General features: G+C 35.5%; 1 protein-coding gene and 1 long non-coding RNA gene across 3 annotated transcripts in view; both read right to left on the bottom strand.

Moving 5' to 3' along the window:
* Positions 1 to 8,761: 8,761 nt before the first annotated feature.
* On the bottom strand, positions 8,762 to 9,732 carry LOC129749583 (uncharacterized). The gene is made up of 3 exons (XR_008738092.1): positions 9,504 to 9,732; positions 9,296 to 9,429; positions 8,762 to 9,223 (listed from the first exon to the last, which is right to left on the bottom strand). It is a non-coding gene; the product is annotated as an uncharacterized LOC129749583 (long non-coding RNA).
* A 422-nt stretch (positions 9,733 to 10,154) lies between these two features.
* Positions 10,155 to 20,455, bottom strand: part of LOC129749120 (phospholipase A2 isozymes PA3A/PA3B/PA5) — a 29,723-nt gene continuing 19,422 nt past the window's right edge. Inside the window, exons 4-6 of one of the 2 annotated variants that reach the window (XM_055744006.1) lie at positions 12,420 to 12,507; positions 10,460 to 11,326; positions 10,196 to 10,316 (exon numbers count right to left, since the gene is read on the bottom strand). In XM_055744006.1, the coding sequence (XP_055599981.1) occupies positions 11,050 to 11,326; positions 12,420 to 12,507 (365 nt within the window). In that variant the 3' untranslated portion in view covers positions 10,196 to 10,316; positions 10,460 to 11,049. Of the gene's footprint in view, positions 10,317 to 10,459; positions 11,327 to 12,419; positions 12,508 to 20,455 lie in introns of both variants that reach the window. The other variant, XM_055744007.1, reaches the window with a different exon arrangement.

A 20,455-nucleotide genomic window follows, 5' to 3' on the forward strand; every position in this document is an offset into this window, starting at 1 on the left:
GAAGATAAAGTACTGCTGGAAGAATTATCCTCTCAAAAAATCATCGACGTCCGCCGCATAACGAAAAAAACCAATGCAGGGATCATAGGAACATCAACGCTGATTTTAACAATCAACAGTACCATAATTCCGGAATTTATCAATTTCGGACTCCTTCGTGTTCGCACGCGCATATATTATTCGCAGCCCCTATTATGCCGACAATGTTTGCAATACGGTCACCCTAAAAGCCGTTGCAAAAATCTGTTGGCTTGCAAAAATTGCTCCCGAGATCATGATAGTGCCGATTGCCAAGCCGAACCCTTTTGTGGAAACTGCAAAACGACAGGTCATTCGCCTTTGGATAGAAAGTGCCCCATTTGGACAGCAGAATCAGCAGCACAAAAACTCAGCACCGATAAAAATATCCCTATCAACGAAGCCCGCCGAATGATAACCACGAGCAGCAGCACAACCAGCTACGCGAACGCAGTTAAAGCCAACCAAAAACAACAGAGTACAACACACCAGCAGCAGCAAGTTAATAAAAAAGAAGAACTAATCCAACAGACGAGCCTGAACCAGAAAAGAACACTTGAAAAACCACACACTCCAACAGCACCGCAACAATCTTTCCAGACTGATATCACCAGTTTGGATTCAGATTCCCCGCCTCGAAAAAGGACCCCTCTTCCAACCTCTCTTCCTACAACTTCGTCACAAGAAGTTGTTGGCGAAGATATGGTTACACACTCTCGATCAGTCGTGACGCGCAGTATGCAGCAGGTGCGGCGGCCACCAGAGATACCCAAATAACCCTTCTTCTTCACATCCTTCCACTTCCTATTTCCTCCCATTATCCCTTTCCCAATAGTTTAAATCAAAATGACCCTCGGCATATTATTACTTTTATTTTTAAGTTAAATGCCTAATAAACGTTATATTAAGAAAAAAAAAAAAAAAAAAAAAAATTAAGTCGTTAAAAAAAGTCGAACAAAGTTAGTCTTAAGTACCTATTTTTAATTTTTTTGTAGCAATAATTTATGTAAAATTTAGTATAACATTTAAAATCTTATTAATTTTATTTTTTTTTTGTAAATTTGTTTTATTGTTGTTGTAAAGAATAGTAAAATTTAATTTTAACATGAATCTCTTAAAAGGAAATCTCTTTCCATTGAGATTCCTGGTGTCAGTTAGTTTAATTAGTATCGTCACATTTCCCCGCATTAAATAACCTATTATTGCGTTCTCAGCATGAATTAAATTTTGCTCGCGTATAACTTTTTAATGCCTTTTGCTGCCAGACATGCTGAGAACAGTAGCGTCCATTACCAGGAGGCTCAATTGAGCCTTTTGGTGTGGGGGAGTGTGGTGGGCCGCTACAAAATTAAAAAAGAAAAAAAAAGATTGGTTAAGCAGAAAAAACGTGACTCCTGGAAAAAAACTGTGTGACACCTTTGATTCATCTACATCTATTTCTGAGCTGTGAAAACTGGCGAGGAAATTTAAAGGAAGACACGTTCAAAACAAAGGCCAACTCCGAGATGAAGAAAAAATAAATCAATTTATGGACAAGTTAGCTCCTCCTACCGCAGCTATGTCTGGTCTCTCCTTTCCAGATTGCAGCTGTGAATGTCAGTCGAATACCATGTTTAAACTGTCGGATTTGGAGACGGTTACACACAAAAGGAAAAACACCTCACCAGGAATCGACGGGATTTGCTACTCAGTCATTGAACAGCTACCGATCAATGCCAAAAGAAAATTGCTTGGTATCTACAATCGTATATATCAATCTGATGAGATACCAGAACAATGGAAACAATTCAAAATCGTTCCGATTTTGAAACCAGGCAAACCACCTTCAGAAGTCTCTTAGTTCAGACCAATTGCTCTCGCATCATGCCTACGAAAATGCTACGAAAACATGATAAAGGATCGAATCGAATGGTTTATCGAACATAATAAGCTATTTCCAGACGAGTTATGCGGATTTCGGAAGAGTAAAGGCACTTTAGACGCTCTCCACAATCTTACGGACGAAATTCAACTAGGGTTCCAAAAAAAAACGAACACCTTGTTGCATGCAGTATTGACATTCAAAGTGCATATGATAATGTCCAACCAAGGATATTGGCAGAACGGATGACAAATTTGGGAATAAGGCAATGTTTAGTAAAAGCTGTATACAATCTGTTTGGAGAACGAAAAATTCTAGCTACGTTAGATGGTCAAATATTAACGCAACGAACAACCTGGATTGGTCTACCTCAAGGTTCGCCTTTAAGCCCTCTATGCTTTAATATTCTGATCCACGGAGTGTTTAATCGTCCTATTCCTGGAATTATACGTATTAACTTTGCTGACGATTTCACGATCGCATCACGAAATCGCAATATTGAAGAAGCCGTTAGAATAACACAACATGGAGTTGATAGTTTGGTAGAGGATATACAAAATCTGGGACTAAATGTATCTGCTCCAAAATGCACATCAATCATTTTCACGAAACGCAGGAACATCACATCACAGGCTACTCCAATAAAGGTAGGAGAGTTAAGCTTGGAGTATCAACGATCGATTAAATTGCTTGGACTTATACTAACTACAACCTTATCATGGCGTTCCCACTTCCGGTATTTGAAACATCGCTCGTCCGCATACATAAATTTTATGCGATCAGTAGCGGGACATTCCTGGGGTGCCGATCCAGAAGCACTTTTGACGTTCTACAAATCATGTGTTCGGTCCATCATAGAATACGGAGCTATTTTCTTTTGCGGCTCTAGTCCCTCTGAATCCATTATCTTGGACCGCATTCAGTGGAATTGTATTCGTATAGCTTTGGGTTCTACTAAAACCACCCACACCGGATCTCTGGAGGTACTGAGTGGACTGATGCCACTGAACGCTAGGCGTGAAATGGCTGTGATGCGGTTTGTAGAAAAACGATACTCCTTTCAGAAATGGAATGAAACTTACGTCGGTTCTACCGTCGATGGCAACATGGTCAGTTGGATACGACGGAACATTCTTCAATATAAAAATTACGCTGGTTTTGTAACTAACTTAGAAAATATTCCATGTTTCCAACAAGAGAGGTGGTTAAACCACAAACAGCTGAATATCGATTTCTCTATTCAAGCTAAGCTTACGGCAAGGGCAAACGCTGCAGATATTGTGTCGGAGATGTCAATTTCCAAATATGGCAACACTATCAAGTATGCTACCGATGGCTCGAAAAATTCAACGAACACTGGATATTCCATAGTCGATTCATCTGGTCAGACGGTCCAACAGCGAAAACTACCACCGGAAACATCAATATACCTAGCTGAATTTTTGGCTTTATACGATGCTGTAGAGGTGATCAAATCCTTACCTGCTGCTCATTATTTGGTCATGACAGACAGTCTAAGCTGTCTGAAGAGTTTACACAACCCATCTATACACAACCGTCTACCACGTATCTGGTTCGAAATGAAGCGTATTGTCCAAGAAGCGGAAAATAATGGCTCATCTCTAACGTTCCTGTGGGTTCCATCCCATAGAAACATCCCACTGAACGAATCTGCGGACCAATCGGCTAAGGAGGCGTGTTCCAATGGCGATCCTGCACCGCATCAACTTCACAGTATTGACATCCCGTTTCCTGCTAAGCAACGAGCTATAACGTCATGGCAAATCGATTGGAACCGAGTAACAATGGGAAGATACTGTTATCAAATTCTCCCCAAAGTTTCTCTTGGCCCATGGTTTCAAAACTTAGGATTCAACCGAAAAATAGTCGTAACACTTTCGAAGCTGATAAGCAACCATTCCAGACTTCCATCGCATCTGTATGGAAATAACATTTTGGAAAGCGACTCTTGCGAATGTGGGTTGGCAGCCGCTACACCTAATCACGTGATATTTTCATGCACGCAGTATGAAAACCATCGAAGAGAACTTTGGAGAAGTATCGTAGAAGAAAGGGCCTTCCCCGATTTGGATTTAATGCTCAAAAAGAAAAATATCAAAATATTCCAAGCATTAGCTAATTTCATCGACAAGGCAAAAATTGATATTTAATCAGTCTGTGTTTGATTATCGTGCGAGTTAGACGCAAAGTTTTCGGCTCTGATAGTTTTTTCTAACGCACCGTCAGCCTTGACGCTGAATGGTTTGGATAGTGTAATCGAAAATGGCGGAAATGGAACTCAAAACGAATTCTCTTCGTATTAGATTCCAGCGTGGTAGCACGGATCCAACAGATACTCAAATTTTTGAGTTTCTCAAAGGAAATCTTGGTTTGAAACCAGATAATCTTTTAGCTATGTATAAGGATAGGCCGGAGTTTTCTGTTATCGTGAAGTTTAAGACGAATAATGATTTGCAGGCCACATTGCGGAGTCACTCGGGAACAATGGAATTTAAACATGATTCGTGTGGAATAAGTATGGTCCAATTGTCTCCAGCGTCTGTTGTAGTTCGCTATGTGAGGCTTTTTAACCTTCCCCCGGAGATAGATGATCGTGAGATTTTTCTAGAAATGTCGAAATTTGGTAAAGTGCAAGAAACCGTTCGAGAAAAATATGGACCCGACACTGGTTTTCCTATCTGGAATTCAGTTCGTGGAATCTACATGCAGTTAAATGAAGGAGTTGAAATTCCAAGTATTGTGGGTATTCGGAACATTCGTGCTCGTGTTTTCTACGAGGGTCTAGTGAATAAATGCTTTCAATGTGGTAGCACCGAACATTTAAAAGTGAATTGTCCGAAGAGTTCTGTTAATAAGCGACTAGTACAAATCTGCAGCGAGGAGACCGATGCAAAGAAGCAGGAAAACGGAAACATGCAAAATCAAAATCCATCGTACAGCTCAATAGTTAGTAGCACGTGTCCGAAACCAGTAAAAGTTTATCCGCCTGGAGTATCTCCCAGTTCATCATCTAAACATATCACGTTGGACGTCGCCCATGATGGACTCACGAATTCAAACGCATTTTTTCCGAATGCGGTGAAACCAAAACACAGCGTACAGCCTACCTCCTCTCCAACCCAACGAAATTTGGATTCGACGAGTGAAACTATTCCTACCAGCGAAGTGGAATCATCGTTAGCCATCAGCGATGCGATAGCAGAAGACGAAGGCCATTCGAAAAACGTTGCCGAGAAACAAATGGATTCCGTAGATGATAGCCGAAAACGAGGACGCCGTAAAGAGACCGACGAAGAAGTAAAAGGCTCGAGCTCTGAAGCTAGTTCGGATTCTGAAAAAGTTGCAGTCTCTGTAGAATTGGATCGTAACCCTTCATCGACCAGCGTAGATGAAGGTGTGCTGACTAGAAGTAAAAACAAGGTGCAACGTTTGCGTAACAGCGGAGAATTTCAGAGAAACTTTAAACGTGGATGGTAGCAAAATGATTTGAAGAAGTTGTTTTAAATTTGAAACAAATGTAAAAAGGATTGAATATTGAATATGACTTTAGTTTGAAAAGTGGCTTGAAGTTTAGAAAATTACTTGATCGTTTTTGTTTAAACATTAAAACAACCGAGAACATGGAAATTTTTATTTCGTAACATGAAATGTAAAAACACGATTCTTAGTATTAATAAATAAACAATTTAACCCTCAAAAAAAAAAAAATAAAAAAAAAAATAAAAATAAAAAAAATGCGAAATAATGTTAACACCAAGCTTGGTCAAAATATGAAAACAAGAGACCATTTAGTTTGTTAAATAAATTTAAAAAAAAAGATATCCTTGAAAGATGTACGCCTTAGAGTTAAGTAAAACTTAGATCTCTTCAAAGAAATATGAAGTTTCACTGAGATCCTTATGTGTGTGTTCGTTTTTTTTTCTTCGGGGACCCTAAATGAATTCAAAAGTTCTTTAATATTGTACCTTTACTTTTTTTATGGACGAACCCTGGAAGCCTTGACAAAAAAAAAATCCCTTTTCCGACTTAGAGTGTCAATTTGACACTCCAAAAGTAAAATTTATCTAAGTCGTTTGAATTATTATGAACTGCATATAAACTTATTCAATAGAAACCTTGTAATGTCAGTAAAATATGCTTAGAACATTATATATAGCTAAAGCTTCTAGTTTTCTCGTTATTCAGTATGAAAGATAAAAAATCCGAAAAACATGCCTCAGGAAAACTGCTGTAGTTCATATATTACACGTCCAAAAAAATATTTGTCTAATGCATATGAAAGCTGAAGTTAATGTCTACATCATGAAGCCAAGAAATGTTTTTTTTTAATTTTTGACGAAATCACGATGCGTGTCGTACGTTTCTTTGTTGGAAATTTTCTATTGATAGTAGTTCACGTTTGCTTGTCACGACACGCCTCATTATTTCGTCTCTCGGCTTGGCTCTCTGCCCAAATCACCACCCACCGTACCTACTCGGAGAGCAAACAAACACGTTTTGCTGGACGCACTGCTTTTGGTTTTAGAAATTCAGGAATGATTTTACGTTTTTTAATTTTCATATATTTGTGAAATCTCACAGCGTGAATTGTTGCACATCACTAGAATGTAGATTAAATTAGCTTTCCAATGAATATACTTTTGATTGGTCCAAACAAAGTAAAAGCACTGAAAATCCGGGTACAACCTGACGGAGGACCACAAAAACAGATGAAATTTCAATTTGTAGAAAAATTCCAGGAAATTCAATATTTGTTGCATCAAAAATCTAAAGACAGCAAAATGTTAGAATTTTAATAGATTTTGTAGTCATATTTCAAAAACTCTACCATTGCTCAAACAGTATTTACAAGCAATCGATTGAAAAGTAGGTTTTTCAGACCACTTTTTTGAACTTTTTGTGACCATTTTATTAAAAAACAAAATTTAAAAAAAATTTCTTGGCTTCATGATGTAGACATTAACTTCAGCTTTCATATGCATAAGACAAATATTTTTTGGACGTGTAATATAATATATTATGAACTACAGCAGTTTTCCTGAGGCATGTTTTCGGATTTTTTTTATTTCATGCTGAATAATTAGAAAACTAGAAGCTTTAGCTATATATAATGTTTTATGCATATTTTACTAACATTACAAGTTTTCTATTGATATAAGTTTTGTTTAGATCGGTTTAACACGCCAAAAGTTAAAACGATTTTAGCTTGTAGTGTCAAATTGACACTCCTAGTGCTGATTAGGGTAATGAAATCTGATGCGGATGAGGGCTAAGACAATTGAAAATAACTGAAGAAATCAAGGATTTTTCGGACATCATCAATTGTATGTCCCATCAACCTTTAAAATTTTGGTGCATAAGCGATATGATCATCTGGAAAGCCTTCGACCAGACCGATCTGAGCGCCGTAAGAAAATTTAAAAACAACAAAAATGGAATATCTTATAAATCAAATGCAAGATTGAAAAATATTGGCACATACAGTATAAGTGGCTCCAAAAAATGCTGATGGCGTTCAGTTCGGTCTGGTCGAATCCATTGTGGATTGAACTCTTCAAGTGTACAATGAATATAAATGGGATCAGGCCACTATTCATATTATTGGACATTAGAAAATTTTTGTCACATCCCAATTTTACTGAGGCCAAGAAATGAAAACAAACTAAAAATATTTTTAATTACCAATTTGCCTTTAACGTAAATCAGTACATTAAAATACACCTTGCAGATGTATTCAAGTTCAATTAAAACAAAATTTTGCACATTTTCCTTCACCCATGTTTAAATTCGAATAAATGTTAACGCTAGGGTTAGGTTATGAAATATAAGAATATTTTCAAACTATGAACGATTGATAAACTGAACGAAATTACGAAAAAAAAACAATTCAAGGGATTTGGTACGATTTTGTCATTTTCCACTTGACTCGCTGCAACATGAAACGAACTCACAAATGAAAAAACATTCATCAGGTTTTCGGGATTCGTTTCAGAAAGTCTAAGTTTCCCATCTCGGGCCCACTGAGGTCGATTCTTGTAAAACTCTAACCCAATCTTACAAAGTTTGATATTTTTATGATAAGTGCTTCTAAGACACTGTAATCATCATAATACTTCAAAACTTTCTCACTTGTCTTCAATTTTTAATTTTTTTTTTCGGAGCTTCTGTCAACAACTTATCTTAAGATAGATAACATATTTATGCAAGAAAATACTATGCCAACAAACAATTCTTCATTGAAGACCATCCAGAACACATTTTTTGAAAGCATAAGAATTTGAAAGCCGAAAAACATAAAATATAACATAAAACTTTAAATAAAAACTAAATTCAAGTTTTCATACATTCTGAATACATAACATAATAAGATCACATCTGTGCTAAGAATATAATATCTTTGATATAATTTAATATATATCTTTAATATTATTTAATGTTGCGAAAAAAAAACACAAATCTGAGAATTTGTATTCCAAGCCTTCGATGAAACCCTTCGAATGAAGGTTTCTGAAAACTTATTGTCAACTTGTCAACTTCAACACCAATCGCAGATTTGGAACGCTGAATATAAAAATTTAACTGGAAAATTCTGGACTGAAAGTTGCAATTGCTCAAACCTCCAAAAGCATTAGTCGTGATCCAAATTGGAAGATTCAATCCCAAACTGTTGTTCTTTTTCCTACACATTTCTCTAACTACTTTTTTGGTTGCACTAGATTTATAGCAGCAGCAGCGTGCTGTTCCAATCTTCCTTCACCGTCGTCATGCACGCTCGGCCATATTGAACCATTAATGTTTGAAAAATAACCATAATGGCAGTTTTGTGGATCAAGTCGTTTTATGAGTTTTCAGCGAAAACTCATAAAATGAGATTCCACAGAGAACTTGAATAATGGTTATTTTTCAAGCATGGTCAAAAAAGTAAAAATGGCCCGAAAATAAAGGAAAAAATTGTTTTTTATTATGATTCATTTCAAATCTAATTCTATGTGGCAGTTATTATATTTAGAAATGGCCAAACTACCTAAAAATCTGGATAGCACAGGAAAACAGAATTAAAGAATTCAAGCCGATTTTCAGCTGATTTTTTATTTCAAGACATGATGTTTCTAGTCCCCGTTCACGGGTTGGAAACTGTAAAAGAGCTGATTGCGTCGATTATCCTGCGGTCACAATTACGGATGAAGCGCTGCGCCTCCAATATTGGAACCATATGGTTCGCTTCCCGTTCTGCATTTACTTTAGTGCTGGTTTTTTCCTCGCAGATTTTTGGAACCGAAATGTACCTCTTGGTGCAGTAACACGGGGGAGTTCCGGAGCATCCTAGAATTAATTTTTCAAGGTTATTATTCTAGCAACAGTTGATAGGGATTTTCAATGATGACAAGAACTTACCCAAAAATTCAACGGCAACTGGTAACAAAGAATGTTAAGATTCCGCTGAGTCGACCGACGAAATGCTGTCTGTGGATAAACTGCTGCTGCTTCCAACTTCATATAATCCATATTTTTTTCACAACAACTCTCGTCTGCAAATGGAATTGAAAGATAGCAACGGTGGTGGTTCAATTTCAATAATAAGTATTATCAAGTGAATACTTACAGTTTTTATCATAAAGAAATTCAGCGGAATTGTAAGTCCAACGCGGAACCAGAAAAGAAACAAAGACTTCTGCGATTGCAAAAATGGCGACTGATTTTACAATCATTCTATTGTTGAATTTCAACCATAATTGAAATTTTCGTCATGAACTCATAAAATGGTTAAAATTAAACGATTCATTACGATTGAAAAATAACAACTTTAGGGGTTCTACCATAAATACCATAAAATGTATGAAAAACAGTCATTTCTGGTTAAAAAAATATGAGCGTGTGAAACTTTGTTTCTTTTATAGCACGTATGCTCAGAAGAGGAAGCATTTCATGGTGATGTATACCTTCAGGCTATTTCCTTGAAACATTTCACCACAGTATGTAGTATGGGAGGTATGTCATTTATAATTTTACCTATAACAGGTTATTAAGTTTTTTGTTCTTTATTGATCTGTTGTATATACTTACTTACTTCTATAGAGGATAGGAGATAAAAAAAAAACTTATTGGTTGAAATCCTGCTATTGGAGAGTACGAGAAGAGAGCTTCATATAAGTCTGTCTTTTCTAGAGTAAACAATAAAAGGGCCAGTTTTCTGAATTGTGATATTTTTTAACATTAAAAAACCAAAATAATTCATAAATAATTTTAATCCTTAATCTATATTTATTAATCAAAAATCATTCCGGCAATTTGTTTGAAAAAGACTATCATCTATCCATTGTGCGACTTCTGTTGCATGATCGGAACATATTTTTCACTGGGACGATATTTCCACCGGGAGCACAGCTCATCCGCTTCGGATTCATTGAAGCCGACTCTGTAAAGCGTGAGAGAAAAATGAAGAAAAATTGTTTGAATGTTAAGTCATTACTGTGCTAACGTTACAGATATTGAGTAGTGAAAGAAAGAAAATTATTGCCCACGAAGTACCACCACCGATTAAGAAAATTATTTTCTTACCACTATGCCCTCCTTATTATCTCAACCACGGACCGGAATATTACATTTTTAGAAAAAAAAAATTAAACTTTTAATAGGTAGATTCTTTCTAACTGGACTGAATATGATTATTACAAAAATTACTTAAATCGTGTTTTGAAAGATGAGTTTGGATTGCATGATTTTTACCATGTAAAATAAGTTAAATGCAGAAGCTGATCATGTTTCACGTCTTTGTTCAACCAATTTAGGATTTATCTACCCGGCAGAAAATCTCGTTTTATAGTATTTCAAGCAAACATTTTATTCAATTTCTTAAAACTTTTCCTGTTTATTGAACCATCTTGATCATTTTCAAGTTTAAAGTAGGAGGAGTGTTAAGGTAAAGTCTCAAGATTAAAGCTAAAAGTTTCAAGTCTACATACAGTTATTAAGTATTTCAATAAGTTGACAAAAAACAGTAAAACTGGTGAATGAAAACGCTAAGCGTTTTTTTTTACTTATTGCTATTCTAATTCTGATAGGATCTGCTGATGTAAATGGCTAAGTTTGTTTTGTTTCAGTCTTTGGTTGACAACAATGCAAAATATTCATACTCTCAAACTTCTGTCTCAGCCATAGACAACGGACTTGGCCGTCAGGTAATACTTAATGAAACCATTGATAGGTCTAATGAACACGTCTTTAACGATGTTTCTGGAAATCAAATTGAACGACTCTTTCTTTAGTTGATAGTGATTGAAATCTCCCGTTTGGTAGGAACGTTTGTCGTACGATCGCCTCACTGCATTAGGATGATGATAATATTCCGGTGTGAGATAGGGTGGTACATAGTTATCGGACGGGGAAAATTGTAACGGGCAGCTTGAATCCTTGCTCGATGGGTAACTGAAAAAGAAATGTTCATTAGCTTTGCATGCATGCATTGGAAGGTTCGAGATTTTCAAAAAAGCTTGGCTTAAAGAATAAACTTGGTTTTGCCGAATTTTATAGAAGAACATTAACCTTCTCCCATGAATTTAACTGCTGATCACCAAAGCCGATCGACAATTAACGATCGCGTTCGATGTTAATCTTCTACAGACGACCATCACGTTGATCTTGGCGTACGACCATGGCCATCAAAATAGTACAGGTGACTACTAGGTATCTCATCTCACAATGTTTTCGTTAATGTGGATGTACTGCGTTAAAAATGCATTCACAACCATAATCGGTAGTTTACATCGTTTTCAAAAATTAAATGCACTTAAATTTGAATGCCGAAAAACTCTTTACAAAGTAACGAGTAAAATGGCCTGCGTTAAAATTATTCCAACTTTCCCACGCCCTTTGCCTTCAAAGCCGAGATACGGAACAAATAAGACATCCGATTTTGACCGGTAACGACAATAAGTAATTGAAGTTGTTTTATTGCACTTTTGACACTAAGCGCCCGAAAAAAAACACTGTTTGAATGTAGGTACCCTCGGGCCGAATTTGCCAGGCGTAGCCAATTGATGCTACACGCGGTGGCGCAGCTACTTGAACATGACAATTCTCTCGCATGCTCGCATCAATCATTTCGAGAAGCCCCCGCGGAAGGCTGACTCCAAAAATGGAGCCAGAGCGATATGTCATCCTATAGTGTGCCAAAGTGTATTTTTTCTATTCATCAAATATTTTTGAACTTTAAAAGCAAAAGGATAACGTGGCTCAAAGGTCTAGCCCGAGCTACTTTTGTGACCTTTCGAGTTTAATGATTAAGTTCCACATTTTCATTGATATTATAGTCACGTTTCATACCTAATAGACGAAAAAAACTTAACTTTATTTTTTATTATAAAAAGATTGTGGATTTTTTTTAAATACATAGCCAGCCTCACACCCCCAACGATACATTACCATCTCGTATTGATCGAGGCATGAGCAAGCATGCATGGACTCCACTCTGGGAGGACAGGGGGACCAAACTAACAGTTAGTATCTATAAGGTACTGACCTCTGCCAAAATGAACACGGTCGCCTCTCGCTGAAGCATGTCACCTGTATCACGTTGAAGAAGACGGCTCCCAGGGTGTTGGCGGTTTCTGCGTGATGCGTTCACCAGCAGCCGGTGGCGTGAAGATCGAATTGAAACGCAGATGGTTGGTCGGAACCGAGAAAGGTAAACAAAAACATACACACAGCACAGTTAATGATCAATGTGAAGGTCATGGAATGCAGCAGTTCGAACGGAAAGATCGGCACGCATCCGTTCGCACTTGTTTATGTTTCGCTATCATCAGCGAATGATTGGTCGGAAATATGTTAATTTCACCGGCAACTAAAAGTGGACGATATAATAAGAAAAGCTACTTTAAAGCTAAATATAATATTATTGACCCATTCCAAACGCCCCTCAACTTGAGAACCGATTATAATTTTTCATTATTCAAAAATAATTTGTACAGCATTAGAAAGATTATTTCTTGAGCTTCATTTTCCATCAAAAGATATTCAGTTACCTTTTTTTAGAATTGAGTATGTTGTCGTTGAAATTTAAAAACTTTAGTATGAAAATAAACTGATTTTATAAATTATTCATTATTTGAATCATAACTTTGTCAAAATAACTAGCTTTATAAAAAAAATATTGCAAAATGATTGTAAAAAGGCTATTTTTAAGCATGGTATAAGATTAAAAATATTCACAGAATCTTCACACTCTAGAATCGGTGAAGGGGATATTAAGGGGAATGTGGCATGTTTCATATTTTTAAAATCATCTGGACCCCAATGAATGTAAAACATGGTTGCATAAATTTATTAGACCTCTTCAAATTTGACTAAAAAATCGATTTCGTCTCTGTTTTTAATTTGATGCTTTGGAGATAAAGCATGGATCACGCAAAATATGGACGCATTAAAAAGGGGCTATCTCGGAGCTATGTGAACGAAATAAAAATGTTTTGTAATCAAAATGTAGGGGTTTTATTGCACTTCAAAGGAAAAATAAGAAAAAAAAATTTCCGATGTTATTTTGATGAAATTTAGAACTTTTTGTCGAGAACCACTCATCATAGTTTGGACACCCTATTCACTGACCTCAGCGGCCATTTTATTCAGATTTCACGATTTTTGAACCAGACCACGTCGGGTTTTTGACGTGGGTGTCCAAAATTAATTTTACGTGTAACTTTATTGAATCAAAACGAATCGTTATGAAATTTTCAGCACTGATAGAGGAAACATTCTCGAACAAAGTACTGTCAAAACATTCTGTATCCGACAACTAGGAGCGCTATGGTATAATAAACAGTGCGTCCAGATTTTGGATGATCCATGCTTTACATTGATCGGTCTCTATTTTGACTGTTTTAATGAGTTTTCTAAAGGATACAAAACACCTTTATAATATTTACAAATGCTAAATAATCAATTTTATCTAGCTTTTTAACGTTTTCTTTTAAAAACATTTGTAATTGAAAGAAGTACTATAATGTTGCATACATTTGGGGGCAAAAATAAAAACAATTGCTAAATAGTTTGAGCTAAAAAATACAAATGAAATTTTACCATATCACGTTCCTCTAGGCCCACTCACTATTTTCATTTTCATTTTTTCTTCAAAGTTAACGATTTGATAGGGTTCCTATCCATTTTTCCTATACGGGCTTACTCTTGGGAAATTTCCTTATTTTTTAAATATCAAAAATTTATCTCTTAAAGACTATAAAAATAGCATTAAAACTATACATATACAAAGAAAAAAAGTAGTTTTTTCACGTTCAACAACCCGTTTGCTTGTAAATACTTTTTGGTTTCACCAGGAGAGCTGTTTGTTTGCAAGCCTTGGAAAAAGTAGATATTCTGAGATTTTGAAACTACTTTTTTACTTCATGATTTATTTAAACGTCACATATTATAGCCTGCCTGTCTCCACGTATTGTCGAAAATTGGAAATTTCTTCAAACTTTTTGAGAGGAGTTCATTGCATTCTTCAGAATGAAAATCGGTTTCAGGAGGTTGTGAGTTGCACCCGGGTAAAGAATGCGTTGTGAACTTTCATGACTTCTTACTTCGTCACTATTATAGTACCTATTTCTTCAAAACAAGTTTTACATAACAATGCGCTTCAGTTTGAATTCATTAAATAACAAGTTTTTAACGAAACTAAAAATCATTATTTTTTCGTATAAACGCAGTTATTTTAAAAAATCTCTAAAAAAAAACAATATAAAATTTCAGCATTTTTCCGCCCTTACTTCCTTCCGAGCTATCAACTGAATATCATCCAAACTCAATATCATCCAAACTCAAATATTAGAAAAACAATAAAAATTGCAATCGAGCGCAACAACAATGGTTAAAATAGGTCATTATTTGACAAAAAGGCATGCATTTGTGAGTGTTCTGGTCGGACATTTACACGCCTCATGTTTAATGATTTAGTGATGAATATCACACTTAAAAAAGTTTTTGAAGCTTAATAACTTTTTTGTCTTAACTTTAATTGAAATGCAAGCTTCTGATGAAATATTTGTTATTGTTTATACAAAAGCCCCTCGACCCGCTCTCCTCAAACTACTACACCGCACTACACCACTACTACCTAGAGGACCCGAAGATGTGGTCGTCGACTAGCAGCAGAAGTAGTAGCCGTCAGTACCCGACGATTTTGGCGCGATCACCCGAAGCAGTTGATTCTCGGCAGAGATGTTAAAATCGCGAGTCTACATACTCGCACTTTGCCCTTCTTTGCAGAACGATTTTATTTCGTTAAACTCAATCTGCAATGATGCTATCTAAAGTTCAACTCGGAAAGCATCAGGAAGTAAGCTTCGGGTAAACTCGGCAGGAGTAAACAGCAATCGGGGGGGAAACATCAGCGAAGCAAACGAACAGTTCTGCGAATTAAAAAAAAATCGTTTTCGTTCGGCAGCCGAACACATCAATCGGACAACGCATGGGGGCGTGGCTTAAATTGATAGATACAAGGGAACGGGAAACGAGCGAGAGAAGGGTGCGAGGAATGTTAACTCGGTCCGTCGGGCAACGATCGCTCGTGAGCATTCGTGTACGGTACGCTTCGTTCTGTTGTTTCGTTGGTATGATTTTATTCCTGCGAGGCATGGAAAACATCAATTCGGAAATGTTCTCTTCGTTTTGTGTGCAATCGCGTCATGATTGGAACGAAGATAAAATCAATCTGCACACAACAAGTTAAACTCGGAAAAAAACAGCCGAATGATTCTTTCCGAAGCGAGTCTACACACCGCTGATTCTCGGCCGCGATCGTCCAACCACAGCTCGGCATCGTGAAATTTTGTAGCACCTAAGTTAGAATGTTAAGTTAATAAATAGCTAATCGATATATCGTTCATTTTAATAAATACGCGTTTTGCTACCAAAATTGTGCCAGTGAGATTCAGTGGACCTTCCGGAATCGGAAAAGGCCAAGTTTACACGAAAATTCCGGAAAAATCAAACCAATTTGGACGGTAGGATCTACCGTACAAAACCATAGATCCGATGGTAGGATCTATTCGCCAACATCACATCCCAAGGTACCTTCGACAAAAAGAACCTGGTCGGTTCTCCATCAGTTATAATTTAGGCTTTAAGAAAACCCGTTTTTGAAAGAAATCGTTCGAAGGAGACAAAAGTTATTGACGAAAAACTGTTTTTTTTTTATGTTCCTCTCGAACAATACAAAATTCAGGCTCGTTGAGCGATCCCTTCCCGTGGTCCGATCTGGCCCAAATTTGGCATGTGATCTTGTACTAGGCTCAGGATCAATTTTAGCCTGCAGCGTATAACTTTTTCAAAAATCGGTTCATTTTGGGCAGTCTAATTGGTAGATTTTTTCGGGATGAACAAAAAAAAAACAGTTTTATACCAATAATTTTGGTCTTCATCAACCGATTTTTGTTTTACTATGAGTGTTTTAAAGCTTTAATAATGACAATATTTCATAAAAAAACGCATTTCAATTAGAGTTATCATAAAAGAGTCATAAGGCTTCAAAAACAGGTTAATAAGGTTAATAATCATTCATGAATCTCTGCTAGATCGATCTTATCAATTATGCTGAATAGAGGTGCTATCTGAAAACCACTTCATGCTAAAGTAAAAAGCAAAAATTGTTACAAATAAACGCAAAAAGCTTATACCTACATTGGAACTTTAATAAAATATTTCTGTTTTTTTTAAATGAGTAATATTCTGGCTAAGCTGAGAAGATCAATAATATATATATTTTAAATTAATATCAAAATGTTTTATTTGGATTTATTTTTCGTGTCTTTGGTTGAGTGCTTATGACAAACCAAAAACAGGATAAATATATGCATTTCTTTAAACACCATACTTTTAAGTAAAAATAACCCCGTTTGAAAGGAAAAAGTTTGAATATTGGAACCTGACTAATAAGCCATTCGATAAGGATTCAGGTTTTCCTCAAGGGTCAAGACTAAGATAAATGTCATTTATATGCTATCTATTAAGTCGGTATTGATTCTACTGATGAAATGGTGGTACCGTAAAACGGGGTAACTTTGATCACCGGGGAATCTTTGACCAACAATAAATTCTTGCACATTATCATCAATAACTCAGTCTATAGTTTGAATTTTTGAAAACTGTTTTCTACGTTTGAAAGGCTATGATTTGAGTATCAAACAGACAAAATTTGGTTTGTATTTGATTTTTTTTTCAGTTAGTAAAAATGAAATTTCAAAATCTTAAAATATCCGCTTTTACCTAGGCTTGCAAATAAACAGCTCTCCTGATGAAACCAAAAAGCATTTAGAAGCATACGGGTTGTTGAATGTGAAAGAACTACTTTTTGTTCTTTGTATATGTATTGTAATAGTGCTATTTTTATAGTATTTTAGTTTTAAATTTTCGATATTCAAAAAATAAGGACATTTTCCAAAAGTAAGCCCGTATTGGACAAATGGATAGAAAACCTACCAAATAGTTAACTTTGAAGAAAAAATGAAAATGCAAATAGTGGGAGGGCCAAGAGGAATGTTTCAAGGTAAAATTTCATTTTTATTTTTGTAGCTAAAACTATTTAGCAATTGTTATAATTTTTGCCCCTAAATGTATGCAAGATAATAGTACTTTTTGCAATTATAAATATTTTATAAGAAAACGTTAAAAAGCAAGATAAAATTGATAAACTAGCATTTGTAAATACTATGAAGGTGTTTATGATCGAGAAAACTCGTTAAAACCGTCGAAATAGAGACTAATCAATGTAACCCCAAAGCTACAAATTCAAAACAGAGATGAAATCGATTTTTTGTCAAATTTAAAGTGGTCTAATAAATTTCTGCAACCATGTTTCACGTTCATTGGAGTCGAGTACTGATTTTAAAAATATGAAACATGCCACATTCCCCTTAACAGAAAAAAATAATCGAAAAACATTGAAAAAAAGTGATCAATATTTCCCCGGATTACGGTACCAACTATGAAAAGCAGTCTATCGGATAGTACAGTTTTAAAATTCTGCACGAAATTGAATCTCAAAATCTTGGGAATACATAAAAAAATATATGGATCGGAAGATTGAATCGAAAATAATCCGTTGATTACGAGGAAAATTAAATCAAATGCAAATTAAAATAATAAAAATGCTATTATTAAAATAATGATTAGGTAGATACTCTAGATTTCGACAGGAGCTAATTTTAATAAAAGACTTATCTTTCTATTTGGTTGCTCAAACAATTCATGTTTGTATTTTTATATTTTCGCTCTCTTAGTTCACCTGTTAACACGTTCGTCGCCACGGCACCCATATTCGGGTGACGGGTGTATTTCCTGGGGGGCTCCGTCACATCAAAAAGCGTGTTACGCTCTCTTACTTGAGTTTACCGCTCAGCTTCGCCAAACGTTTCAAATATGGGAGTTCTCCCTCTTAGCTTCCTCTCTCTGAAAATTTCTTTGGGAACGGCTAGTAGAACTACCAAAATGAGCGTGGCGACGAACGTGTTAAATACAATCCCATTGACCAAATAATAATGATTTTGAATAATGAAAAAAATCACCTTTTATTGGGATAAAGGGAGCATAAAAGCAATCAATGGATGGGTAAGGTTCTGAATTAAGTGTTTTCGGTAATTTTATTCATATTTTTGCTACCATTTTTTGAAATTTCAACTGTTTTTTAAGCTGTCGAAAACTAGTGCCGAAAATTCACCTAATAATCTATATTTCGACACCCATCTTCTTCTGTATGTTTATACTGTTTCCATGATGTAAAAACGCAGTGAAGTAGACAAGCAATTCCAATATGCAAATTAGAGATGTACCGAATAGTGGTATTCGGCGAATGGCCGAATACCGAATATTGACCTTCTCAACTATTCGGCCAAACGAATATTCGGCCGAATATTCGGTCGAATATTCTATTGAGTTTTTAATAAAAAAAAACTTAAGCTATTATTTCAATGCTTCCTATTTTTTTCCTTTTTAATACCCCTCATGTTTTTGAGTCGATAATTTTCAACCAGATGATATTATCGGATGATGTATTACAAGATATTTTTTAAGTAAAGGTCTTTCAGATTTTAAAATTGTCATCAATAACTGAAAAGATATTTGATGACTCGTCGCTTCTAGGGCGTTTATCACCAAAGAGATTGCGTTCCTGTGAAATCTGGGATAAAACGTGTCGAAACAGATTCCAAGCTTTTTGAAATTGCTTCTCTGATATAAATTAAATGAAGGTCGAATTTGAGCAAGATATCTTCAAAATAGTTGTTGAAAAAATAGATGATCTTTAACTTTAAGCATACAATACTTTCAACCACACATATCCACACGGTCAGGACGATTTTTGAAAAAAAAACTAAAAAAAGCAAAATTTACGTATATTTTGAAATTTTAAAAAAGAAATCATAATTGAACACAAAATTTTAAAAATTTTAAAGAAGAATTTGAGTTTTTCATTTGATTTTTCAAATAATTTGAATAAACCCGAGCAAAATTGGGAAGTTTTAAACAATATCTGGACATCCCGGCCAGATTTGACTTATCTGGAATATTTTCTGGATTCATGGGCAAGCCGGAATATATCCAGAAAATCTGGAATAAACTATAATCAAAGTGTTATACGATACCGTTCAGCATTCTCCTGCAAGATCTTCAGTGAAAGATACGCGGATACACCTTGGATGTTTTACTGAAACCATGTTTTTCCTTTTTTAAAGGAATTTAACCCATAAAGGTCATTTTTCCTCGTAAATAACTGCTGGAACCATAACTTTTCAATGATTGTGTAGCTTTTACATTACTTACAACATTACTTTTGGATATTTTATAAATTATCAAAAAAAAATTGAAAAATTTACAAGTCTGTAGTAGATATTCGGCTTATTCGGCCTATTCGGCCGAATACTTAGCTCAACTATTCGGTGAGCCGAATATTCGGCTTAACGGTTTTTCGGCGGTATTCGGCGCCGAATATTCGGCCGACCGAATATTCGGTACATCTCTAATGCAAATATTCATATTCTTTTGCAAACGAAGGAGGTGGAAATGTTCTTGTCGAAAACTAAAACGTTTGAATGTCAGAGAAAATGAATCCTTAAAATTCGTCTAGTTCTACTACCCTATAATCATTGCATACCTTAAGGCGCAATTTTCTAATACAGATAAAGCACTTTTTCGAGTCCTATTTATTAGGAAATTACTGGATTCATAATATTTTGCTTAGAAATAATCTACATACATACATCCAGAAGAAAAATATACCTTTTTGGACTCGAGGGATGAAGTCATACATTTTAGAAAACTTTGATTTTACCATGGCTTCACAAAATGTATATGTCGAACGCTGTAAGTACTCAAAAAAAAAAAAAATTAAAGTAAAACTATCAATACACAGTACCCATGAATAAAATGTCAAACGTCTTAATGAATGTTGATTATGATGAACGCCCTTAGACCTTCATGAATGTTTCCAACCTAGACACAATATTAACACATCAAACAATGTATCGATTGTGAGACACACACGTGTTCCTATCAACAAGTAGCAGT

This window comes from Uranotaenia lowii, chromosome 2 (assembly GCF_029784155.1).
Source record: "Uranotaenia lowii strain MFRU-FL chromosome 2, ASM2978415v1, whole genome shotgun sequence".
NCBI lineage: Eukaryota > Metazoa > Arthropoda > Insecta > Diptera > Culicidae > Uranotaenia > Uranotaenia lowii.